Source organism: Crocodylus porosus, unplaced genomic scaffold (genome assembly GCF_001723895.1).
Source record: "Crocodylus porosus isolate Cpor-Errol unplaced genomic scaffold, CroPor_comp1, whole genome shotgun sequence".
Classification (NCBI taxonomy): domain Eukaryota; kingdom Metazoa; phylum Chordata; order Crocodylia; family Crocodylidae; genus Crocodylus; species Crocodylus porosus.
Window position 1 is genome coordinate 22,776,277 of NW_017728914.1, and position 25,659 is coordinate 22,801,935.

At 43.5% G+C, this 25,659-nt stretch overlaps 1 protein-coding gene and 1 long non-coding RNA gene across 3 annotated transcripts in view; one reads left to right on the plus strand and one right to left on the minus strand.

Annotated features, from left to right (window-relative positions):
- PPP2R2B (protein phosphatase 2 regulatory subunit Bbeta) overlaps positions 1-25,659 on the plus strand; it is a 257,471-nt gene that overhangs the window by 207,598 nt on the left and 24,214 nt on the right. For both annotated transcript variants that reach the window (XM_019534985.1, XM_019534987.1), the window contains one exon: positions 21,665-21,842. In XM_019534985.1, coding sequence (XP_019390530.1) covers positions 21,665-21,842 — 178 coding nt within the window. The remainder of the gene's footprint in view (positions 1-21,664; positions 21,843-25,659) is intronic.
- The window catches only part of LOC109310037, a 135,565-nt gene that overhangs the window by 35,991 nt on the left and 73,915 nt on the right, over positions 1-25,659 (minus strand). The gene's annotated exons all lie outside the window — the stretch shown is intronic.

Consider the following 25,659-nt stretch of genomic DNA (forward strand, 5'->3'; position numbering starts at 1 on the left):
CGGATGCAGCAATGCTGGGAGCGGGGGCTCTGCCCTGCTGTTGCTTGCCCAGCTGCTGCTTGCCCAGCTGCAGTGGGGGGGTCCAAGTGAAGCAGGCGTGGCTTGGTCCAGGCAGAAGGAGGCAAGTGGCAGCAGGGCATAAGCCCTGCTTCTGCACCTGCATCCCATTCCCCATGCCCCCCCACCTGGCCAAGTGGTGGCAATGCTCGCATCCTGCACCCCTCCGCCCCAGCTGAGGCACTGTCACTGCTTGCCCAACTGGGGCAGGGGTGCATGGGATGTGGGTGCTGCTGCTGCTTGCCCAGCCATGGCAGGAGTGTGTGGGCTGCTACTGCTTGCCCAGCAGCAGCAGGGGGAGGGGGGAAGAGGAGGGGCAGGGCTGCTACCGCTTGCCTAGCCATGGTGGGGGCAGGGGGGTACGTGCTGCCACCTTTTGCCCAGCCATGGCGGGGAGGAGCATGGGATGCAGGCATGGCAGCACTGGAAGCGGGGGCTGTGCCCTGCTGCTGCTTGCCCCCTTCCACCCGGAGTGAGCCACACCTGCATCACACCCCCTTCCCTCCCTGCCCTGACTGGGCAAATGGCAGCAGGGCATAGCCCCTGCTCCCAGTGCTGCTGCACCCACATCCTGCAACCCCCGCGCCCCCTCCCCGAGTCCATTGCCCCCCCTCCCCGGCTGGGCAGCTTGTCCCAGCCCCAGCCCCAATCCCTTTCTCCCGCATGCCCTTCCTCCCCCCTCTGCCCACCACAACAGACTTACCAGCTGGAGGAAGCTGTGTCAGCTGCCTGTTCAGTCTATGGCTGAATCTCTGAAGTGGCACCGAATCTTTGGATCTGATTCGGCCAAATCAAATCTGGACAGTGATTCAAATCTCCAAATCACATCACTGTCCCTCTGAATCGGCCGAATCCGAAGCGAATACTTGCCACTTCGCACAGGCCTACCCAGCAGTCTTTCCTGCCCAGAGCAGGGGTGCTGGACCTGATAATCTCACGAGGTCTCTCCTAGCCCTAAACTTCTGCGAATCTGTTTTGGAAGACTTAGATGTGTATAAATCCGATAAAGCGACCTATACAGGACGTGGATATTTGTAATCCACTGAGCCAGCAGGTGACTATTCTTGAACAGTTGTCTGAGCTGCCACAGTGGTGCACCATGGAAGTTCAGGGCCATCCTAAGTGGATAGCGAGTATTTTTAATTAATGAAGTAAATAGAGTCCTGTAAGCTCCAGAGGCGTAGCCCTCACCCTCGCGTCACTGTATGCTGCTTGTAGGAGCCAGCCTTGATTGAACATGCAGAGTATCAAGACGTTCTGTCTCTGAGGTGAATGTTAGTGTCATTTATTGAATTGTTTGGAGGGTCATGGAAGCTGACAGCTTGCCATTACACAAAGGGAAAGATAAGCTTCCGATTAGTTTCTGAGCCTTGGAGAAACCCAAGATGCAGTACTCATGTCAAAAAGGCTCGCAACATATAAATCATTGCCTCAATTTTCTGTGTGATACTAAAAAAAAAAGGCATTTCTGAGGTTGGCTACCAGTGTAGAACCTTATTAAAAAGTCTTCAGTTCCCCTTTAAAACAGGATTTTGTCCATTACTAAGGCAGAGAGGAATAGAGGCTACTGTCCTGAGGGAAGACAGAGATGAATGTCCATTGGTACAGTTCCTCAGTCGTTTTGTTTCCCTGGCCTTTACTAACAGCCGGAGTTGGATATTAATGGCTTACCTAACAGCAGAAGCATCATTGCATCAAACAAAGGGACATGCTGATTGTGGAGCGTTTCCTATGCCTATGAAGTGTCTTGACAAATTGTGGGGTGGAATTGGTTCTGATTTTTTTGCCATGCCAAGATTTTCTTAATGTAAATTATACCTCCAAACAAGGAATGAAGTGAAGTCATAGGGAAACCTGGTGTAGAGCATACAAATTAGGATGCATATTACAGGATATATTTATAATGTCCTTACACGCAATGAGTAATAGTTTACCTTGTGTTAAGTCCCATTGACTTTAGTGGGACTATTTATAAACCAAAGTAGAACTAAATCGGACTAAAAGCATCACACTTTAGTGCCTTCCTTTCCTTTTTCATGTCCTTGTGACAAAGTATTTAGAGTTGGAAATAGATTTGTTGGAAGCTGACTGGCTGCTCCATGAGTGCTTCTGCTGTGGCCTCAAACTTGCAACCTTTGGGCTGTCAGTCATGCACCTTAGCCTGCACCATCACAGGTTAGCCCTATATTGATTTAAATATTGTGGGCCAAGTTTTACTCTGATTTTTTTTCGGGGAATGCTACCTGAAGAGTAACATGGAGCTGGCTCACTTGACTTTGAGCCTAACAGTGAGGTTCCTAAACTAGGGATATTTTCTAAAGAGAATCTCTGTAACCACATTTTTTGCAGTCCACGCTAATAAAAAGTGTCCATAACACAACCATGAATTCCCAACCAACTCACAACTCTCACTGTATTTTCCAGCCAGGGGCAATTCTACAACAAGCCAGGTGCACAAAGGATGCAAGTAATCTTCAGTTTCCCTGGCCAGTCCCACAGTTTGTTTTCCTGTTCGAGAAGGAATTCCTTTCTTGTATATAAAATATGCCAGGATGTACCCTTTCTGTTGCTGAAATCCTCAGGGACCCAAGGAAGAAATGAAAAGTATGTTATACAAACACAATGAAAATACAGCTCTGGGTAATCTAAGGAGACATGTGAGATGGGTGAACAAGTAATAGATTTTCTTTGAAATAAAATGGGACTGTAGGCTCCTCTGTCAAAATGAGATGGTTATTCCCTTACTAGCATTTCCCTTTCACTTGCATCTTCACTGGAAAGAAAGCCTTATCTCAATTTTTTGTAACTTTGTTAGCTCTCTATTGTGCAGCTGAGGCCATCTCTTCCTATTCTTCCCCTAGCAGAAGAAAAAAATTCTCTAGCCCTTTGCCTTTCCATAGATATAAATATTGCATTCATCACTCAAGTCCCCATATCCAAGCCAAAGTCTGGCTGAGAGCTAGACAGATTTCCTTTAAAAGCCACACTCAACACAACCGTAGTGGTTCCCTTTACTGAATGAGACGCCCTCCAGTGCAGAGCCTTTGCAGTGCTTTCAGTCCCTTCCTGCTCAGAGAGGTGAAATTCATCCTTGATGCAATTTCATTTATTTAGTGGAATTAAACCAGGAATTCATTTGGTTTCAGGAATCTAACCCAGCTGGTCCAGACTACATTGTGGTCTCCTTTGTGTGGTGGCCTGAAAAAACTGTGAGCAATTGCTTAGAATTTTTGCTTTGGTCCCTCTGACTCTCCCTGCCTGCTATCACACATGGTTGTAACTGCTCCCTTTCCTCCAGCCCCCCGCCCCCCTGGGCGTTTCACTGTGCTTGAGGCATAAACCTTTCTTCTGTTGCATATTCTGCACACTGGAATCCAAAATTAGATCCATACCATTGAAAGCAACCTACATATTTTTTTAACCTGTGCTTTTGAATTTGGCCCAATGTATTTTAAAAATGACTGTGGTTGGCCTCTTAAAAGCTGATGGTTCTGGCTATTATTAATACAATAAGAAAACTGTTGCTCAAGGTCGCTGTTTTTAATCTTTGTCCAGGTTGATGACTGCCGTTCATATCTGATGTCTGTTTGAGATCTGCAATATGTGAAATGAGTGGGGTGATCCTGAGCCAGTTCCCAGTGGGCAAATGTCTACACTTACCCATGCAGTCTGCAGGCTCAATAGCAATCTCAGGAGTGAGGCTAAGGAAGTGAGGAATAAATCTCAGCTGCTCCATTGTAGGCAATCCCTTGGCTGGTAGAGGTTGGCACGAAACAAACACTGGCTTTATCTGTGCTCTGCTGCTTTTGGGTGCAGACAGACATGACAATTTTCACCCAATCCAGCCCCAGAAAGTGGTCGACAGCCATGATCAAAAACAGGTGCACAGCTGCAGACTACTTTAAAAGGGCCTGATCCTGCCAGAGTCTGAGACCTCATTGTATGAGGGTTCAGATGAAGGCACTTCAAAATGGAGTTCCTTCATGCAATTTCTGTCTGTGTGCACTGGGAGCAGTGCACACCACTTTCTGTGAAGCCCCATGAGTTAGACCAGGGAGCTGCATTTCTAATTGCAGCCTTTGTGGCTACACTGAGGACTTTGGCCTCTAAGTCTCTCAGCCCATTACATTTCAGGAGCATTAACAAATAAAACTCTAAAAACTACTAATCGCAGCAGCTTCCATACACACTTGTGTACATTGACGGGGCAATAAGTCCTTCATGATTTCAGTATAAATTGCAGCAGCCATTAGTTTCACTCGAACACAGCCAAATGTGATAAGTAAATTGCACGAAGTGCCACATGGCTGTGCTTAGCATATGTAGTAATGCTCCACCCCTGGGTTGTTGTCATGAAGCTGTCTTTGATTAAGAGCTGCCATCTCACTCTCTTAATCCTAACGAAATCCATCGTAAATTCTTTTATACCTCCCTTGTCAAAGCATGCAAATTTCTGGGCTTTTGGGGACAGTTTTATAGAGAATTTGTATTTTATTCCCCTTGCACCGTACACACATCTACGTGCTCTTGAAGAATCAGCAGTTTGCTATAGACAAGGGAAAAGATGCTTCTGATAAAAATTATTATTCTGCTAGCACAATGGCTTTGTCTGTGGTGTCAGACGAGTATTTATTCCACAGTACAGAGGTTTGTATTTTCTTTCCTTTTTTTCTGTATTCTCAAAAAACATTATCATTTAAATGGCGACTAGAGTAATTTGAAACATTTGGCTTTTTAAAAAGAATGAAGTGCTATAAAATGCATGTGGCAGAACTAATCAATTTCAAACAATCAGATCATCATCAAACCACTGCTACAGAAATAAAAAAAAATCCCAATTTGCATTACTCAAATTGCTAAAAGCAGTTGTATGTGCAATATCTGCATGCTCAGCTGAGCTCAGAATGTACTTCTGGTGGTTTGGGGCTAATGGGGCAGACTTGCTTAAACACTTATAATCTGGAGCAGGACAGGTTGTTAGTCTGCTCTTCACCCCAAGCCAAACCACTGGATTGTGCCTGTGACCTATGAAGTGTACTTTCTTAGACTCGCTTGATTTTTGTCACTTGTCAAATACTGTCTCTCTATAAAGAAAAAAGGCCAGGGCCCTGGTTACCTGGTATAATGTGGCCACCGTTCACAACCCTGCTCATGTAATCTGACCATAAAATCAGTTAGCTTAGTGTAACAAGGGTCACCCTGTTTTTGAGGGTAGCAATCAAGTGCTGAGAGCTAGTGAAAAGGAGCTTTTACAACACATACCTTCCCTGCTGCTGACATAGCAGGGGTAAAGGGCATGGCTGGAGGGAAGGAGGGAATAGCTAGTATGCTCCAAACTGATCTGCAGCTGTATGTCCAGTTAACTGATCTCTTAGGATTAAAGGGTATCACTTACAACTGAAACAACAAGGGGGGGATCCAGGTATCAGGAGGCAGAAGATGTAATTACATGTATTGGGAGTTTGGCCAGGATGCCAAAACCTCTACCTGTAGCCAGAGAGTTGCAGGGCTGTTTTCCTACGCATTTCTAGAAATGGAATTAAATTTTTAAAATATTTTAATATCTTCCTTCCAGTTTTAATCCTTTATCAACAGCATGCCAGTAATGCTTCAGTTGCAGAAAGAGGAAAGAGAGGTTATTTTTCCTTTGTATCTCTTTTTTTTGCTCTTTCCCTGGTCATGAGCTGGATTCTTTCTTCTCTGGTGCAAACTCATTATTCATCCATTTAATATTGGTAAACTCCTCCTGAAGTGCTGATGACCAGAGTTGACCTTCCAGATTTTTTCCCTACTCAACTGTTTTTTTCACACCAATTACAGTGTCAATCTCTGTGTCTAGGCGTACTATAAAAACAATGTGCCAGCCAGAATTATCAGATGGAATTAGATTACTGTGTATCTGTGTTTGATAATTCAACTGTGCCTTTGCATAATTCTCCCTGTTTATCAAAAGTGGAGAAACCTATAAAGCTGCTGCATGGGCTTCTACTGACATTGGCTCTTTTTGGATGGGAAAAATATATAAGCAAGCACATTTTTAAAAATTGCATCCTTTGTGGAGTTAAATTGTAAACAGTCCATAAAACTGAGATTTAACATACCAGTTTCTGAACTTAACAAAAGACTTAGCAAATCTGTTTCATAACTTAAGGACAGATAGTTTAATTATGACTGATAATTTTACAAGAATCCTCAATTAAAAATAGTGCCATGACAGAGCAGATGCACAAAAAATTAGGAACCTAGAATGACTTGAACTGCTTTTTGTTTTTAATGTCGTGTTTTGATCACTGTACCCATTGGGTTGGTGATTTTTTTTCCTAAATATTATATTCTCTATTCAGAAGTACTGACTGAAGAGTTTGAGCTAATGATTTTCAGTCTGTCTGTGTTGTTTGAAAATATGTGTGTGTTTCTTTAACTATTTGTGTTGCATGTTTAGTCACCTAAGTTCTTTTCTCTTTTGGGCTTCAGAAATGTTTTCACAAATACTTGGCAGTTTCCCAAAAGATATGAACATGTGAGTGACAGCAAACCAAGCTTGGTGCTTTTACTCATGATTTCAGATTGTTTTTACTTTTTTTGGCAGCATTAGTTATGACTGTCAAAACTTCAGGCCTGTACAATGTAGTGATGTCACAGTCCAAAGAAGAGACCTAAGGAAATAAGTGCAGTAGCCAAATTAAACAGAACACTGAGCAGATTCCCACATGCCTAAACTTAGGCTCCTGTGCCCTAAAGGTGCAGCTGGTCACCTAGCTTCAGCCTAAGCTTCGCTGTAAACCAAACAGAAGGTGGAGCAGGCTCTAAGTCCCTCCTGTGCCTGATTCTGATAGCGATACTGTGACCAACATGCACCAGCAGCATTGATTTCAGTACAAAATAGAGCAGGCAGTGTTAGTTTAGCTCACAAACACAGCTGGATGAAGAAACGGTGACCTCTGCACAACAGCCACCTTATAAACAGAGCACTTAGCCAGAAAGCGGTAGATCTGAGTTTCTGACCCTGTGCCACCATAATGCCCGCTGAATTATGTAATAGCATGGGAGCACCTTCCTGTCTGAAGCAGCCAAGAATGCACGGGGCCAGAATAGCAAGTCAGGGGAAGTCAGACCTCACAGCATAGTGATTAGGTCTGTGTGCTGTGTTGAGCAGAGTAGGCACCTGGTGTGCAGACCTGAGTTAGGGTCCTAAACTCTGGAGCGAGTCTGGGGTCAGGCATGCTCTGGGTTGCGTTTTGTACTGCAGCTCTGGGGGTCTCCCCAGTCTACACTGGGGCTTTCAGAACATCTAACAAGTGCACTGGATCTCCAAAGAGCTTAGATGTCCAACCACATTTCCTTCAGTCACCCTCATTTATAGGCATGGTGGAGCCACAGTAGAGATGCAGAAGTGGCCTGTCTCTAGGTTTTGCTTGTGACAACAAAGACCTACTTTAATGCAGAGTAGCATGAGCTCCCCCCTGTGCTAGGTATAAGAGGAAATATGCACAATGAAGAGGTGCAACAAGCACAGGGGCAGGCAAAATATGACCTGCGGGCCAGCACTTTCATCCAGCCTGCGAGCACTTGCCAACTAGTTGTACCTTGCCCAGCTCTTCCATCCAAGAGGGAATACACACACCTCTGCCAACATCCTCTATTGCAGGGGCGGGCAAAACACGGCACGCAGGGCCCCTAAAAAATTTAGAAAATTAATATTTATCTGCCGTGGGCTGCCTGTCATGTGGCCCTCGATGGCTTGCCAAAACTCAGCAAGCGGCCCTCTGCCCAAAATAATTGCCCATCCCTGCTCTATTGCTTCTCACTCCCACCTTTGTGGGTGGAAGGGCCTAGCCCAGTCAGCAGGCAGCTTCCAGGCAGGGCTGCTGCTGCCACTGCTGCAGCTGCTGGGGAACCTGCTCAGCTTCCCCAGCATCCCTCTCTCTCTGGGCAGCAGGTGGGGAAGTGGTGGGGGCAGAGGGGGAGCTGCAGCTGGGCAGGAGTGCAGAGGGTGGGGCTGGCGGCAGCATGGAGCTTGCACCCAGGGGGGTGGCGGGAGCACGACGCTCTGGTGGGCAGGGTGTGGGTGTGAGGGAGGGTGGGGAGGTGTGGGGAACACCCCACACCCTTCCTCTATGGCGCACTCAGCCCCCGTCAGCGGCAGCAAGAGCACCAGCAGGTGACAGGCACTTGTGCCCAGCACAGGTGCTGCCACCCAGTGGTGCGTAGCTCCAGCCACTGCTGCACGTGGGGCAAGAAGCGCAGCCCAGCCGGGCTGCCTCTGTCGCACAGCGCTCCCTGTATGCAAATCCAGTTCTCACACTCGCGGAGCACAGAAGGGAAGCTCCCGTAGCCCGCTGCCCTCCCCACCCCATTGTGCAGATCCCAGGACCCAGTGAGGAAGTAAGGTCTAGGGCTCCCCTCCGCTTCCAGCAGAGTCCCAGGACCTGTGCGGCAGGGGTGGAGACGGTAGTGGGCTTCAGCGTGACAAATTTGTCAAATCATGACAAATATTTTTTGTATCAGAATTAAAATATGTTATAGTAGGTGTTTGACTTTGGGGTTTTTTTTATAGTAGGTGTTTGATTTGGGGGGGTTTCTGGTTCCAAGATGGCAACCCCCCTCCCTCCCAAAAGGAGTATTTCTGGGGGGCATAGAGAGGGACTTCTGGTGGCAAAGGTCAGGGGTTAGGGATGGGACTTTTGGTCCCAAGATGGCAACCAGGGGGGTGGGGCAGCTGTCACAGGCTACCCATGTGGCCCTCAACAGCTCACCAAAACTTGTTAAGCAGTCCTTCAGCCGAAATAATCACCCCCGCACAGGCACATCCCAACCTGCCTACCTCTTCTCTGTCTTTAATAAAGCATAGTTAAGCCCAAAGAGTGCAATGCTGGCATGCAGGCTGCCTCTTTGAGGAAAGGGGTCCTGGCTCCTTTTCTCAACTGTTGTGCAAGCTGTGTCACTGGGGATGAATTTTAGAGCTAAAGGAAGCCAACCTCAGTGTCTGTAAGCATCACAGTGCCAAAGGTCCTGACGTCTCCAGGCCTTGAAGCCCTTGTCCCATTACAAACAGTATTTCTGAGTGGCAGGAGATGGTCTGTGTGGCAATACCTTCCCTGGTGGGGAGAGACCCTCTGGGCCCTGCTCGGAGCAGTCATTTCATTCTGTGTGAGTTGCATTTTCGCTCACACTGTTCTACTGCTGTGTCCTTATCAAAATTCCTTCTTCTCTTCTCTACTCCCCCTCCCCAGAACAAAATAGTAGCATAGATATAATGGAGCAATAACAAAAGGGAAATAACCCTTTTCTAGCCCATTCAGGAACAACCACAGCGAACTCTGACTAAAAGCAAGAGAGGGAGCTTTTGGAGCCTGCATGCAGCATGCAAACAGTGTGCCAGTCTGCCTACCTCTTTTTTCTACTACCCCCTCCCGCTCTCCACCCCATTGTGTTGTATTATGCTGCCGCGGGGATGGAGAGCTTGGCCGTGTTACGGGAAGCTGGATCTTAGCAAGCAATGAAATATTGCTTTATTTTTCTTCCCAGCCAGTTCTGATTCCATTAGCTGTGGGTGTGCTCTGAATATCTGCATGTGTGCTGGTGCTGGAGCAATTCAGTGTGCCAAGAGTCTGCTCTATAGTGAAACAGTAATTGAAAAGCTCAACAGGACTCCTGCTGGCAGGTCTGTCAAGAAGCGCTAAGCACATTCATTAAAGCAAATGCACTCCCTCCTCTGCTCGGCAGCATCAGCCTTACCATCTTTATTGTGCACGCCACTACTGTGGCTACAGTCTGATAAAGAGCAAAGAGCATATCAAAAGACTTGCATCTATCATCCAGGCTCAGGTGGCCAGTTTGCAGAAATGAAAACGGGTTGCATTAAAATATCTATATCTGAATACCTACTGGGCACTGGTCACAAGTCTGAATACGAAAGAATTGTGAAGCTTCAGCATTAAACTTCACAACACCCATCTGGAACAGATAAGACGCTATACGCCCATTTTATACATGGAGAAATAGAAGCAGAGAGATTATCTGACATGCCCAAGGACAGGAAGTGAGTCAGTAGCAGAGCAGTTTAGATCTCCTTGCATCTTTGTTTTTGCTACTTTTATTTCAGAGCTTTTAAATATTACTGTGTAAGTTGAGCTACTGAGATACTAGTTTCTATTGTCTTCCCCCTCTGCCTTTTTTGTTTTACCCAGTTTGCATAACGGACCATGGATGTTTCTCTTCTGGTCAGTGATAAGCTCCCAGTGATAGACCATTGTGACAGTATGACATCAAAAAAGGCCAATCAGGTCATTCGCATCTGTTTAAGACAGACTGTAATCCAGTGTGTTCACTGCTTTATACCTCTTTTGGGGACCATATTTTTCGAGCTGTTAAGGACACTGAATTGTTAATCTTTGTCAAGTTCAGACTCAGCAGTCTCTGATCCAGCAGCCAGCCTCAGAAAGCCTTTCCAGCTTATGATAGGATGAGGCCATGGATGTTTATTCATCCCACAAACGAACAGGCCTAGCTGATGGACTTTGTGGCCCTTGTGATGGACCTTAATATGGACAAGCTCTTGTTCCCTTAGCAGAATTCCAAAACCTGCTCATCTTTTTGCTGCTCATCCACAGCTACGAGCCATAGCCCCTTGGGCAGCCTAACATTAATAGTTTAGTGCAGCACAGGCTCACTGTTCCCTAGCAAACATATAGCTGTTTGATGTACTAGAATGTCTCTGCACTTGCATATAATTGTATGAAAAAATCATCAGTAATAAATGATAAAAGAAATAACATTAGTGTAAATGTAATGTTTAGAGGGGATGGAAATGTCTAGGGAAAACATGGAGCTGGCAGAATTATAGATTACATGCACTGGTAATTAGATAGCAAGTTTATCTTCATGGAGGAAGGTATTTTCTCTCACTTCATGAAAAAAGCCCAATAAGACAGAGAGAGCATGAAATTGTAAGTCTGCCATGAAAATAGTCTTTGATGCATGTTCTGTCTGCAAAATATTAATCTCCAGCCATCTTTGGCAGTTATGTGCGCTGCTGACAGCAAATGCCTTGGAGAATTAAAAAATAAAACTCTAGAATAAAATCTAGAGAGAAACTTAGCTGATGGAATATGCTTAGCACCTCTCAAGATTTGGCCTCAAAGAACTAGTGCTGATGTTTTGCAATTATAACCGAATTACGTTTTCCCCTGTTGTTAAATAAAAGGCCTAGTCTGGACTTCAGCTGTTGTAATTTCACTGGGTGAAATTCTGCCCTCATGTATAGACTCATGTTTCACTGTAGTACTGGTATTTTTTTATATTTGGCTGCTAGCAATGGGAGTGAACAAATTCTGCTGTAAGTAACACAGATGCAAAACTGAAGTAATCCACTAAACTAATAGATATATTTAATTTTCCTGGTATGATTAGCTACAGGGTTTGTCTGTGTGGGAGCTACACCCACGCAGCTAAGTGCAGAATGTATCCCACTATAATTATTAAAAATGGGATTTCAGATCTCTAAGACTTTCATCAACATCATTTCCTACAGAAGTGCTGTTATATGTACAACATGGGCTTCAGTGAGAGGTGTTGGACTGCAGTGCCTGAAATATTCCAGTATTCCCTTGCTCTTACGGGTAATAACTGCATTTCTTCAGCTTGGATATTTAGGTTTCCTAACAATTGACCAGGCTGTTATTAGCAGGGATCCTGGTTTTTTCTGTTTAAAAATCCCAAATTCTCTGATTAAAAAATACAAAATCCATGTTTTTCCACAATTAAAATGAAATGTGTATGTGTGTGTGTCAGTTGAATACAATGTTTATTGATATATTTACAATTTTAAAACAATTTGGAAGCCTACTGGTGCCTCAATCATTATAATACATTCTAAATACCTATATATTTTGGCATTTGATTTGGAGTTTTTTATCATGGAAAATCAGAGCTCTCCCTGCCCCCTTTGCTCAGCAGGACATAGGTCCTGCTTTGGCTGTCCCCCCGATGCTTTGTGGTGCTGAGCAGCCCTGAAATGCTGGTGCTTCTCCCAATCTTCAGCCCCCACCCCCCAAGCTGTGCTGGCACCTCTCACTCCCAACCCGCAGCCCCCCATCTCTGCCCCTCACTCCTGACCTGCAGCCTCCTGGCTTTGCCAGTGCTCCTCACTCCCAGCCCTGCTGGTGCCCTTCACTCCTGACCTGCAGACCCACCCCACCAGCTCTCCTCACTCACAACCTGCAACCCCCTGCCCTCCTCTGGCCCTGCTGGAAGGGACCCCCAACTGCCCACTCCCTGTCCCATGGGTGTCAGCCAGTGCTGTGGCTGGAGTGGAGCACGGAGCCCCCCTGGCGCTTGTCAATGCAGTTTTCTGCAATGAAGCCTGAGTTTGCTTCCTTGATATACCTGGGATATTAGGGGGATGGGAGGTGGGTGTGGTGTGTGTGTAAAGGTAGATGCTTCAATTTTAAGAAAGTCTGAAGAAGCTTCCCTGAAGACCTTGACAAAAAAGTGACACACAGCAAACCACTTTTGGAAAATGACAACCTCTTTATGAATGCACTGTGCAACACCTCCAAGAGGTGTATATATACCGCAAGGATGCAGAACTGAGTATATGCCAGGGTTCACTCCCATGCTAGCAGCCAAATACAAAAAATACCAGCAAATGTTTCAAAGAGATCCTTTCTCAGAAGACACTACTGCAGCAGGGACGGCCCTAACTAACAAGATCTGTTTTGGAGAATGGACATCTTTATGTAAAACTGTGCAAGATCTGGAGCCGCTGGAGATGACAACAAAACAGCCTCCTGCAGGGTAGTGTGTTAGCACCAATCCTTTTTATCAGATATACCAATGACCAACCCATACAACAGAGTAATAGGAGGAGCTTCATATATGCTGATATTCTGTGCATCATGCCACAAGAGAAGGACTTTGCCACTGTTGAGAACACAGTAACATGTACACTGCACAACCTCTCAGATTACAACAATAAGAACCAGCTTTGTGCCAAACCAACTAGGACACAAGTCACAGCTTTTCACCTATCCCATAGAGAAGCCAAATGGAAATTAAACACCACCTTGGATGGAGTCCCAGTGACTAATCATCCGAACCCTGTATACTTGGGGGCTGCACTGACTGGAACAGTTACCGTCAAAGCAAGCATAAAGATGGGAAGTCAGCACCTCTAACAACATACTTCAAAAGTTGGTCATGTCAGAGTGAAGCAAACCCAGCTACATTATGAACCACAGGTATTGCCTTGTGCTACTCCACTGCTGAGTATGCGTGTCCAGTATGGGAATGATCAATTCATGCCAGGAAACGAGACCTAGGTCTAAATGACAGCTATCATGAAGTAACAGGATGTCTGAAGTCAACACCAAAGGGTAGCCTGTATTTACTGGCTGGCATTGAACCACTTGGTATCAGAAAAAAAGTAGCGAGCCAAAAAGAAAGATCATGGCAGATAGAATGGGGTCCAAAAGAAGTAACTAAATGGCTTACAGCACAAAAAAGTTTTGTGACCAGTTTTGATCCATTGGACATGATGGCTGACAGGGCTTGACTGAGATAACAGAAGGAAAGATTATGCGCAATCAGATGCTTTGAAATGGATCTGGAACACCAGGAGGACCTTCCCAGAGCAGTTGATCTAGACTGGCCAACATGGTGATGCCTGACTCACCTACACACACAAACTAAGAGACCGAAAACAAACATCATCAAATGGGGCTACTCCAATGACACAAATATACACAAGTGTGGTGAAGTTCAGACTATGGAGCACCCTCTCGTTTGCTGACTTCTTGATAAGGCTTGTAAGAAGTAGGACCTCACTGCAGCAATGGAAAGAGCTATTACTTGTGCACAATTCTGGAAATTCATCTATTTTATGACAAGGACACAAGAAGAATTGCAGTTTTACAAATCTGTACTCAGGGCTATCGGACCTTTTGCAAGTTGCTTAATTTTTTTAACCCTGAGTATCATGCAGATACACAACCAGAGACAAACTAGTAGGTCACCACTGCAATTTTGGATTTGCTACCATAAAGAAACTAGGCTGCTCATGACTTTTAAGTCTTGTAAATAATTGATTTCCAGTTCAGAGGCAGATTTGAACATTACCCACAAAAAGCAGTTTACTCAAATATGACTGCATTTAAGGAAAGCAGTTACTACTACCAAATGCACTTAAGAAGCAAGGCAAGCTATTGTATCTCTAACATATTAAATAATTGTGAGGGAAAATAGAGCAGGGCATGGCGAACCAGGACACCTGGGGCCTACTCCCAGCTCTGACACTGACTTACTGTCCAACTTGGCACAAGTGTCCCTCTCTGTCTCAGTTTTTCCATCTATAAATGGAAAGAATAATCCAGTACCTTCCTTGCTGGAGTATTTTTTAGTGTCATTATATCCAGTAGAACCTGGATAATTTGCAGGAATACATTTCTTATCTTTCTGCAAAGAGCGGGGTTTGTAAAGTAATTTGGGCTACATAGAGCCACAGTAAACATCTGTGTGGGACCACTGACGTGTTCCAGATGTTTGCTGCAATTTTTATTTTAAAAGCTGCTTCTTCTCCAGTTAGATGCCTGGGACTGCTGAGGTATTCCAGAGAGGCCCTGATCAGAGATATGGCACCCTTTGAAGTAAAAGTCACAGTAAACAGCTGAGTGGCCCATCCTGAAAATTAAGGGGGTTGAGAATCATCCAAATATAACTGATCCAGGTTCTACTCTATTTGAAGATCACTGATTTGCTGCTGCTGTTAAAGTCTGATTTTCTTTTAATGACATTTTTAGATTACTTGTCACAAACTCAGAAGCTCAGGGACCTCAAACCCCTTGTACGCATTTGTTTATCATTCCAACCTATACAAAGCTTGCTGATCCCTAAGTGAAAGACAAAAGAATAATTGCCATTAGCTTATTCACAGCAAGACAGAGCTGTAGCATGTGGACCAGAATCAGGAAGCCAAAAAGCTCTCTGGTTGAAGGCTTTTCACTTGAGTTACCCATGGAGCCATGCACGTATCTCACCATTTTAGTTCCACCTATAGTCAACTGATTCATCCTTATTGCAGAATTTCTTGGTGGGGGAAACTTCATTATGAAGTTTCAAAGGAGCACAGCCTCTGGCAATCCGAGATGAGGGGGAAGTCCAATATTAATTTCTGTAGTTGTTTAGTAACATTAGGCCTAGGTTCCACACATCCCTAATTTCAGTGGACTTTATTTGTTTAACACCCAAATTCTGTAAGTTCTACACAGTTCAGGTGTTGCTGAAAATTACTTGCATTGGACATTCAGAATCCTGACTTGAAGTTTTCAGAACAAGTTCAGTTAAGCAGAAGGGGGGAATCCTGCAGCATTTGAATTATGCTAGATTGATAATTGTTTTAGGTCATTAATTTCTAACCTTTGCCACACATTAGTTATCACCAACTCCATTCCCATATGTGTGAATGAGTATATAAGTGAAAAAACTTCACCCTTATTTTTTAAGATTGCAACCACAAAAGAAGAAGACTAATTACAAGAGAAATTATAACAGAAATTGCACTAGCAATAAAATGAAAAAATAGTGTTCCTGACACATTTGTGAGACATGGAAGGGTTTGCTGTTTATAAATTGTGAACTTGGTCCCAAAGAGCATAAGACTGACATAATAGTCATTGTGTATTTGAAAAAAAAATGCATGCTGGCCTTTTTTGTTTGTGAGAGTTCATGTAAAAACACATGACTCCAGAAGCTGGGTCATGCATCTAAACATGGGAGGACTGAGAAAGATGATGTTATAAGTGGAAGCAAATTCAGTAGAGCAGCATTAGTCTGAATTTAAATATAGAAACAAATTCTGCCCCACTTCTCCTAGCAGGAGAAGGTAGTGTGTTGGGACAGTCAGCATAACGCATAATAAAAGGAAGAAACCTGATGATAGCCAGAGAATAATAATTATGTTTATTGGATTAGCTCTGCCATGATCTTTTTGATTAAAGGCAGAATCTGGAGAAAAGAAAAGTAATTCTCAAGTATGAAAAGAGGCCAAGGCTGGGCTGGGTCTCTTGTTTTTTGAACCATATCTGCCACTGAACCATGGCAGAAATGAATTTTACAGCTCACGGGAGGATTAGTGCTTCATTAATTCGGGAAAGGGGAAGACTTTGCAGGGCAAGGAGAACAGACTTGAGCATCCTATGCATATCAGACGGGTGCAATAGCCTCTGAATTGCAAGAGGGGTCCTTCTTTAAAATCAAAAAGAAAAATTAAGACATATATTTTTAAAGATGAAAAATGACTGACATTCTCCTTCCCGAAAACAGAAAGTAATTTAATTTGTTAGCAGTTTATTTTATTTGACAGCCTTTGTATGTACTTGATTCGGTTTGTTACACTGAATTACCCTTTAATAATGGGTATATATAATACCAGATACTGCCCTGCAGGTTAGTTCAGTAATTGAATAGGAAATGCATTTAGAAGTCTTCTGTATTGTTCAAGATTGTCAGGACACTGCAAGTAGAAGTGGTCTGGGTTAGATAGAGGCTAACACAAGGGCAATTAGCTATTAAAAAAAAATTAAAGCTTTTTTTAATTGCTGTCAAATGACCAGGCATTTTTTTAGTCATTTTCATTTAACAGTTGCTAAGTGCTGTAATTCTAAGTTCATTGCCTTCTACCTTAAATTTCTAGTGGTTACGATTCAGCATAGCAAATCTTTGCAGGATGCAAGGTAGTTTGTAGTAGTAATACAATAGACCATAGGGTTTTTTTTGTCTCCATTTTGTTGTATGTTAAGCAGAATTGTAATGAGGAGGTCTGTGAAACTGGAATAGTCTCCCAAGGGAAGCATCTGCAGCTATGTAGCTTGAGACCTTTTAAACCTTGACTAGATGGAGGACTGGAAAATATATAGCAGAGAACAAACCAGTACTGGCCAGGAGACAGACTACAGGCAGAAGTCATTTTTTACTTAACGATTTACTTCTTTTACTTAGGCTTCCCAAGCCAAATGGCTTGCTTCCTTCCCTGACCTCCTTTCTACAGGAGAACCAGAATGGCTTTCATTTTCACAAAATCCAAGGATCTTCTTTTCATTGCTTCATCTCTGTATGATAATGAAAGGGATCAAGCTTTTGTTTTCAGAGGAATATATGAACGCAAGTGATGATGAAAAGAGAAAAAAAACCTTTTCCACTTGTGCTAACTATTCTCAGTACAAATTCCAAGTAGCTTAAATTCTGCACAGTCAAAATAAGCAAGAAAATGGGACTGTTTGATGAAATCACCTGCATTTCTTTTCTTTGGGAATCTCTAAACACATACAAATGGTCCTACCTCCCTCCAATGGTTGTTTGTTTCTATCTCTTCCCCACCTTCCCTATCTAAGCATAGCTGCCTATAACAGCAGCATCAGAGCTGTGGCCCATAAATACAACTGTATTAAGAAGAAAATAAGTATTTGGTTCAGAATGCGTTTCTTGAGCCACGTGTGGTTTTTAAAGCAATGTGGTTGAATTGCTTTGTTGCAATGAGAGAGGTATATCCCATCTTGGTATCACCTGCTGCTGCCCTTGTTGCAGCCCCAAGAACCCCACTCACTTTGGTTGCCTATTGCACTGCAGAGGAAGGAGGAGAGCAAATACTAGATAACACCATCGCTGGACTCTGGCAGCTTAAGGGAAGTAGAAAAAAGATTGGACATACCACACCTTTATGCCAGTGTAGTTTACATTGGCTTTGAACATAAACTGGGATCCAGGGTAGACAGACAACCAGCTCTCCTGCTGGCCATCATAGGACCATTATAGCACCTCACCACCAGGTGAAAGAGGAGCGTGCAATAGAGCAAATGACTTCCCTGGGATCTGCTGCAGACTGATGACATCTATGTTGATGTAATGTACAGTGGTAAGATTGTTTTACCCCTGAGTTTCTCCAGAATATTTCTATGCCAGATATGAGTCACACCAGCGTAGGGCTGTTTCTCCCTTTTTCAGATGTAAAACCCAATTATACCAACATACGTGTATCTGATGTCCAGGGACTAAGGCTTTTACATGGCTGTGCCGTCTGCTTAGAGAAGCAGTAAACAAAGGATGGATCCTTTCCGTCAATCCACATCCTAGGGGAAGAAAAAAGGAAGAGGATCTGAGGCCCAGCAACCAGTTATAACTCCCTGATTCTCCACTGTAGCCCAGGTTAGAACAAACAGGGTGCTCTGTACTGGCTGGAAGTAGTCCCAAAGGGCCCATTTGCCATCTGGGGCTAGCAGGTGAGCAGTACATTTCAGCCACTCCACCTCTCTCAGGAATTTTCCTCCATCCAGTAATACAATTTTAATTACACTGGCAAAAGAAGGTGTTTTTTTTTTAAATCAGAATTGAAGTGTTTGACCCAAATGACACAAGTTTTGTCAACAAAAACCTCCTGCCATCTCAGATGTGTCCACATAGGCTAAGTACAGGCAGTAAAAAAGGCTGAGGCTGAATTGATTCGGTCTTTGCAGGTTAATCTAAGCTAAGCAAATGAACATTCATTTTTGATTCAGGAAATGCAGCCAATTGCCTGCAGTGGCTCAAGCCAGAAGCTGGGGGTGCTAATGCACAGCTCTCTGGCACATAGCCAGCATGGGCTGTGTGTTCGCCTCCTCTTCCTGTGGCACCCAAAGCCTCTCCGATTTGCAGTCTATAATCACAGCAGCAGGACTCTGCAAGTTTGCTCATCACTTCCTCTTCCTGCTTCCAGGTGTCTCTGGGATTTCTAGTCCACAGTCGCAGCCAGCACTAAGCAAGCAGGGCAGGGCAGCTCCATATTCAGGGGAAGAGAAGTTTAACCCCCCTTCCTGGCCCCAGATCCCAGAAGGGGGGCAGTGAGTCAGCCCTCATTGCTCCAGCTAGGGAGCAGAGGGACAGGGCCAGCCCTCTGTCTGCAGCAGACAGCCCAGCCCAGCCCAAGGCTGCAAAATGCTGGGATGCTGGGGGACTCTGATTTAACTTAAACCAGGGAGGGGTCTGGGACAGAAGTTTCATAAACCAGTTTGACCTAAATCAGTTAAATCTAATATTACATTCAACCAGATTTTAAACCAGTTTCAGCCATTTCAAAACTGGTTTATGTGCACTGAACTTCTGTTCTGTTACAGATTTAAACCAGTTTCCGATCACTTAAACCAGTTAATGTGTAACTTCTCTCCCTAGCCATAATGTGGGGAGGAGCAGAAAAAGGGAGTGAGTTGCTGGCATAGCTAAATTCGCTGTGGGATACGTCCTCTTCATGGCCAACACAGCTCTGCCAGCAGGACTTTGTGTTGTAAAGCATGCAAGTAAGAAACGCGTAAAGTCTCTAGAATTTGACTTTATCCTTGCACTAGAGACTTGTATTAGTTGAAGACAAATGTTAACTGTACCATTAGTAGGCACCTTCTCTCCCGAAAACTAATTTGCTTACAGAAAGCTTTTCTATACAAATAAGTCAATTACATTGAGTAACTCGGTCCACATTTGGACCTGTAGAGAATAACCAGTACGCTTAAACAGATTTGTTTGTTCTACAAGTGCCAATTGTTGCGGACAGTAGCATGGGCTTTGGAGACGTCAATGAAGATGGGGTTAGAGAATGTAGTATAACAATCTAGAAATAGCTTTATTGCATATCAGCATTATAGTGAATTAAATCTTATACCAAAACCTTTACATACTGGTATTTATTTTTGTTTCTAGAAAGTCCTGGTGTAACACTTGAACCCTTCACCTTTGCAAGCCATCATGTTTCTGACAGTGTGAATGACAGCCTGCTTCCTGCAGTCTCTGAGCAAAATGCCCCCAGATGGCTGAGCAAAGTCCTTCAACAGCAAATGATGCATCATTGAATATGTCAGGCTGAATTAGAAAGCAGGCTCATCACATTAAGCTCAGGCTCTGAGCTGGCAGTTCCTATGTTCTAGTGTCACTTGATCGTGGCAGTCATACCCCCATCCCCACCTCAGCAGCCATGTGAAATCTCTTTGGGCAGTATACAGCTAATACACACAGTAATGAAGTAGCTTGAGGAAATAGTTTATTGGCAAAAGGAAGCATAGGCTAACACCTTTCTACTGTATTAAGTTGCCTTAAGAGTGTTATGGCTGATGATATTACTTATGCTTTTCTTTGCATACACTGTTTTTGACTGCATCAGTTCATTCACTGATGACTTGCATGAGGTCCAGTTAATAAATGTGAAAGAAAAACTGCATGTCACAGTTTCTTTTTTCCTGTATCATCTTCTACTTTATCATTTCTATGTTTTTCTCTCTTATTGTCTCGAATTCCATTTTTTTAATATGAAGAGATAAAAATCAATACTGACTGAGGTGTCCCTGTTAAAAATCATTGGCTTAATAGCAGACAGTAAAGAAATTGCTGAATGGAAGTGATTGAGAAAACTATAGTCATGTTCTCTCTTTTTTGGCTTTTTACATATTTGGATTTAACACGAATAAAAGGTGCTTGCATTTAGGACATTCGATGTAAACCCAAGTATAAACATTTATCTCTAAAATACCATTCTGGTATATGAACCTGGATGTGGACACAGGACTCCATTCGTGTAGATCTGACAAAAGGGTCTTACTGCATAGCCTTAAATAGGCTGTTCAGAGTAATGCAGTATAGCAGTTAGTGCTGAAAAAGAGCAGGCTTTGCTTTTGTTTTCTCTAAGCTGTTTCAGAAACTAAGAACCAAATGGCTGTATGTCTGCGACAAAGTAGAAAAGTACACAACAGCAACGAACGCTTATAGCAGCACTGTTGAATGCACCCATTGATTACAACTATATGTAGAAAAGTGATGTGGTCCAGTAAATGATCTCTGCCCACAAAATAGTTTCATTTCGCAATTGCTGTTAGTTCTGAAATGCCCTCATAAATCACAACCTTTTAATGTCTTATTACAAGAGCCCTGTGAATTAAATCAATATTGTCTCTTTTTTATTAAATAGGAAAACTGAGGCAGAAATTGTATGAGAGGCCAAAGAGGGACTCATGGCCAGTGTGGCAATGGGATAAAGGGTAGTAGGTCTTTTTCACTGGATTACTCAAACCTGACCTAACCAATTTCTGCTTTCTGAAAATAAAGAATTTCTACATTTGGTTTATTTTCTACTGCTGAGTGTCCTGGCTGCAGTATGTATACTAACTTATAAAATTACTGAGGTTTGAATTAATTTGTAGGGCACGATTAAATCCGTTGGGACTAGAAACTGCCAACAAAGGGTTAGCAAGTATCAGCTGAGATGGTGATGTTAGCGATACATGCAACTATCAAATGAGAACAGGACTAAGACCACCGACCTATTTTACACAGTGCATCAAACAGTCACAGGACGAACTACTGCTGTGAAACTGTACTGATCTAGGTCAGATTCAAGCCTTGAGCCTGAGGCAAAAGCTAATTCATGTCATGTCCCCTATACGTGGCCAGTGCCTTAAATGAACTAAACTGGGCTTTCATTTGTTTATAGGGGCCTGAGTACACTGATATGCAAGTTGCAATGAACTCTTTAATTCTGAGATTTTTTTTTTTTTAATCTTAACACCCTGCTTTTCCTTTTTTTCCCTTGCCTTGCCAGGTACCTGTGCTGAGGCCCATGGATCTAATGGTGGAGGCCACCCCCAGAAGAGTGTTTGCCAATGCACACACATATCACATCAACTCCATATCCGTAAATAGTGACTATGAAACCTACATGTCAGCTGATGACCTGAGGATAAACTTATGGAACTTTGAAATCACCAATCAAAGTTTTAGTATCCTTTGATTCATGCAACTGGTGGAATCATTGTCCAATCAGAAGAGGTTCATGGAGAACCCAGGCTCATCTGAATCTTGAGCTTGCATCTTTTTTAAAGAGGGTTTGTATTTGATATTCTGACATTTGAATTAGAATTTTTTTCTTATTTACCCATTAATCAAATATTATGCTGTTTGTTCCTGACTGCATGTAAATAAGTCGAGTACTGACATATTTATGCAGGGATTCTTTACTTATTCTGGCAAAACTCCCAAATGAAGTCATGGATGTTTTGCCTGAAGGACTTAACTAAAAGTTGGGAGAAGTATTCAGGATTTATGCTTTTAATCTACCACGTGCTCTTAATTATTTTAGTTCTATTTTTATTACTGCTGATTACCCTGTTTCCTGTGAGTAGGTTCTTACTTGCAGTCACTAAAGCAGGAACACAGCAAGAAGATTAATAGCTAAATGGAATAAGTGTATCTTGCAACATACCATGAATAAAGCTAGGTTTATATTCTGAGATGTTTCCCAGTAAAGAGATTTCCAAAAGCAGACACGCTCTTTGCTTCAGTGGGAACTCTAGCAGTGTGGGGCTGATCATGCACTGAGTAAGGAGTTCAGGGTTTGGTCCTATAAAACACATGCATCAAAGGTGTGTTTCCTTGCACACTAACTCATGTTCTGACTGGTGCTGTGCCTCAGATATGATTTCTATTGTTTTCTTAAGTGATTTGGAATCCTTCCAAGAGGAATAAGCCACAGGAATGACATGAGGGGACAGGGAAGTGGCCACAAAGGTAAAAAGGACAGTTAAGTGGGGGAAAGAAGACTAACAAGTAGGGTCAGGGTTAGGATCAGATGGGCAAATCTGAGAACCACAGAGGGCCAACCTTCGTGGTAACTGGGATTCCTGAGCAAAGCCCGCTAAAGCAAGTAATTAGTGAGAGAGGGCCAGTACAACCCAACCGTCCACAAATCACAATGGATGGAAAACACGGTGGCAGGCATGGATCAACAGGAAAATAGGGCAAAACTTCGCCCACAAGCTGCCCCATGCTAGTATGCATCAGGTCTTGTGGTGAGAAAAGGTAAGGGAACTTCCATAATGACTTGCCTTCCAAACTCACATGCATAGCTCAGTGCTGTGGGGTGGTATTTCTGGTCTTTACAGCCTTTAAAATGCTATGAGATTTTTGGAGAAAGCTGCTACACAAGTATCAGGCTTTACTATTCATGGTGTATTATGGTTATAACTTATAATTTGAGTATTCCAGTCTGGCCAGTGTTTAAAATCTTTGCTAAGAAAAACTAGATCGTGACTGCTGAGACCTTTCCTTTCTCTTTCTATTTCTGTTGCTCTTGTTGCGGATGCAAATATGTTACTATAGCAGCTAGAGTGTTGGCACTGATAAGCTTTGTCTTATCCTTTCTTTTTAATTTTTTTTTCTTTATCCATTATACCGAATCTTCCAATTCCAAGAGCCAAAAGACTGAACACAGCTCAGCTGGGCATCATAACAAGCTGATGTGTTCCAGCTTGGGTGACATGTTGCTGAATTTTGCCTGCAGGGTCTAAGTGGAGGAGGGGAATTTCTTTAGGTGATTTAGGAGATGGATGCCTTGTGGAAAACAAGGAGAGAAAAATATGAATAGTGTGGTTTCCATTATAGATTGCAGAAGTGTGACAGGCTGCCACTCACAGTCATATAAATGAGAACATGCCAGTCACCCTTATAACAGCCACATCGGGAATAATAAACAATGGGGGCATTAATAATCACTGATGTTTAGATGGTGTTTTCCACTAAGAAATCTCTAAAGCACTCAGTAAACTTCTTACCAGCAGGGGAGCAATCCAGAAACCATAGAGATGCAGCCACCCTGGAGTGGATGGTGGTGGTATTTGAACAGCAGGCTGTACCTGTCCACAGTTGTTTCATAGATTCGTAGCTGGTAGGGTCGGAAGGGACCTTTTAGATCTTCTAGTCTGACCCCCTTCCCTGGGCAGGAGAGAAAACTCGGCTCACATGACCCCAGCCAGGTAAACATTGAGCCTCCTCTTAAAGACCCCCAGGGTAGGAGCCATAACCACTTCCCTTGGAAGTTGGTTCCAGCTCCTAGCCACCCTGACTGTGAAGTAGTTAGTGCCTTCTAATGTCTAGTCTAAACCTATTCTCTAACAACTTGTGGGTGTTATTCCTTGTTACTCCGGGAGGCGCTTGTGGGAACAAGGTCTCTCCCAAACCCCACTGGTCCCCCCTTGTAAGTTTATAGGCTGCCACCAGGTCCCCCCTCAGCCTTCTCTTGTGGAGGCTTAACAAGTTCAGGTCCTGTTGCCTCTCCTCGTAGGGCCTGCCCTGCTGTTCCCTGACCATGTGGGTGACCCTCCTCTAGACCCTCTCCATGTTGTCCACGTCCCTCCTGAAGTGTAGTGCCCAGAACTGGACGCAGTACTCCAGCTGCGGCCTGACCAGGAAAGAGTGTGAAGAAGTCCGTATTCAGTCAGAACATCAGGACTTCAGATGGACAACTATCTACCTCCTTCTCATCCGAATTTTGTCAAGATACTAGTGCTGATAACTACTGTTGATAAAAGTGCTATGAGGAAAGTCATGGTCACAACCCACCTGGACTTCAGTTTAAACTCCTTAGGAAATCTGGGGCTTAGGACATCAGCAGAAGGCATACTGCTGCTCTGTTGTGTTCCCAAGCCTTCTGCCAGGGGATTGTACGAACTTACGTATGTCAGACTGGCATATCATAAATGAACGAGTCCTTCTAATACATCAGGGAGCATTTATACATGTCAGCATTTGACAGATCCTATCCAGTCCCCCTGAAAGCAGCTTCCTAGCATTCTCCCTGATCACAGTGTTTTGGATGTATGGATGTCTAGTTAGCTTCACGTCCTTATTTCTGAAATCAGCTTGAGGGATAGTGCTTAGTCATGGAGCTGACACTTCTAGGAGAGGAGAGAAGAGCAACTGCAATATTGGGGGGCAGGATAGGGCATTTGCTTTTTTCTCGCTTACAACCAGCTCCCTAAAGAATGATGTTTTGTGGCCTTAGGTTATTATTTGAAAAACTCTGATGCAACTGCAGCTCAGCCCACATCTTCCCCCTTAACTCTAACTTGTAAATTTGAAGTCTGAGTCCACAGGTGAATGTATTTTCCTGCTATGGCATATGAGCTGGTATTTGTTGTAACTGATTTCCTTTTTTTTTAACCTAACTACTGTTTTCTTTTGTTTTTTCAAGCAAAACACCAAGTAATTTCCTAATGCTGGATGTGAAAATAAGTTGCTTTAAGCACTCAAAATGAAATTTGGAAGTTTTGCTAGTGACTTCCATGGAGTTAGGATTTTACGTTCACTGTTTGAAGCGACCTGCCTCATTGCATAGTTTACAGATGTCATAAATTTCTTATTAATGGGATTTTTACACTGAGTTGAAGGCTCAGTTCTGCATTATGCAGTTCTATGTTCCTTAATGTATCCTCTAGCTTCAGTGGGGATATCCCAGGAACGTGGAACACAAGAGTAGCCTTAAGGACCAGAGACATTTTATAGACAGCTATTTATAATGGAGGCAGTTAGCAATGTTAGTTAGGCAAAAGGTAGAGCAGGGTGGCACCTTAGGTGTTAACTGGTACAAGGAGGCATGAGCTTACATAAGCAAAAAGTATTTTGTTAGATGCCATTTATAATAGAGAATATTTTCTAGATTAGTAGACAGTTCTAAGGAAGTCTGCACCTGGGGGGGAAGAATCGTCAGCACTCCTGTAGTCTGGGAGGGACCATTCTAAGCAGCACAGCTGCCGAAAGGGA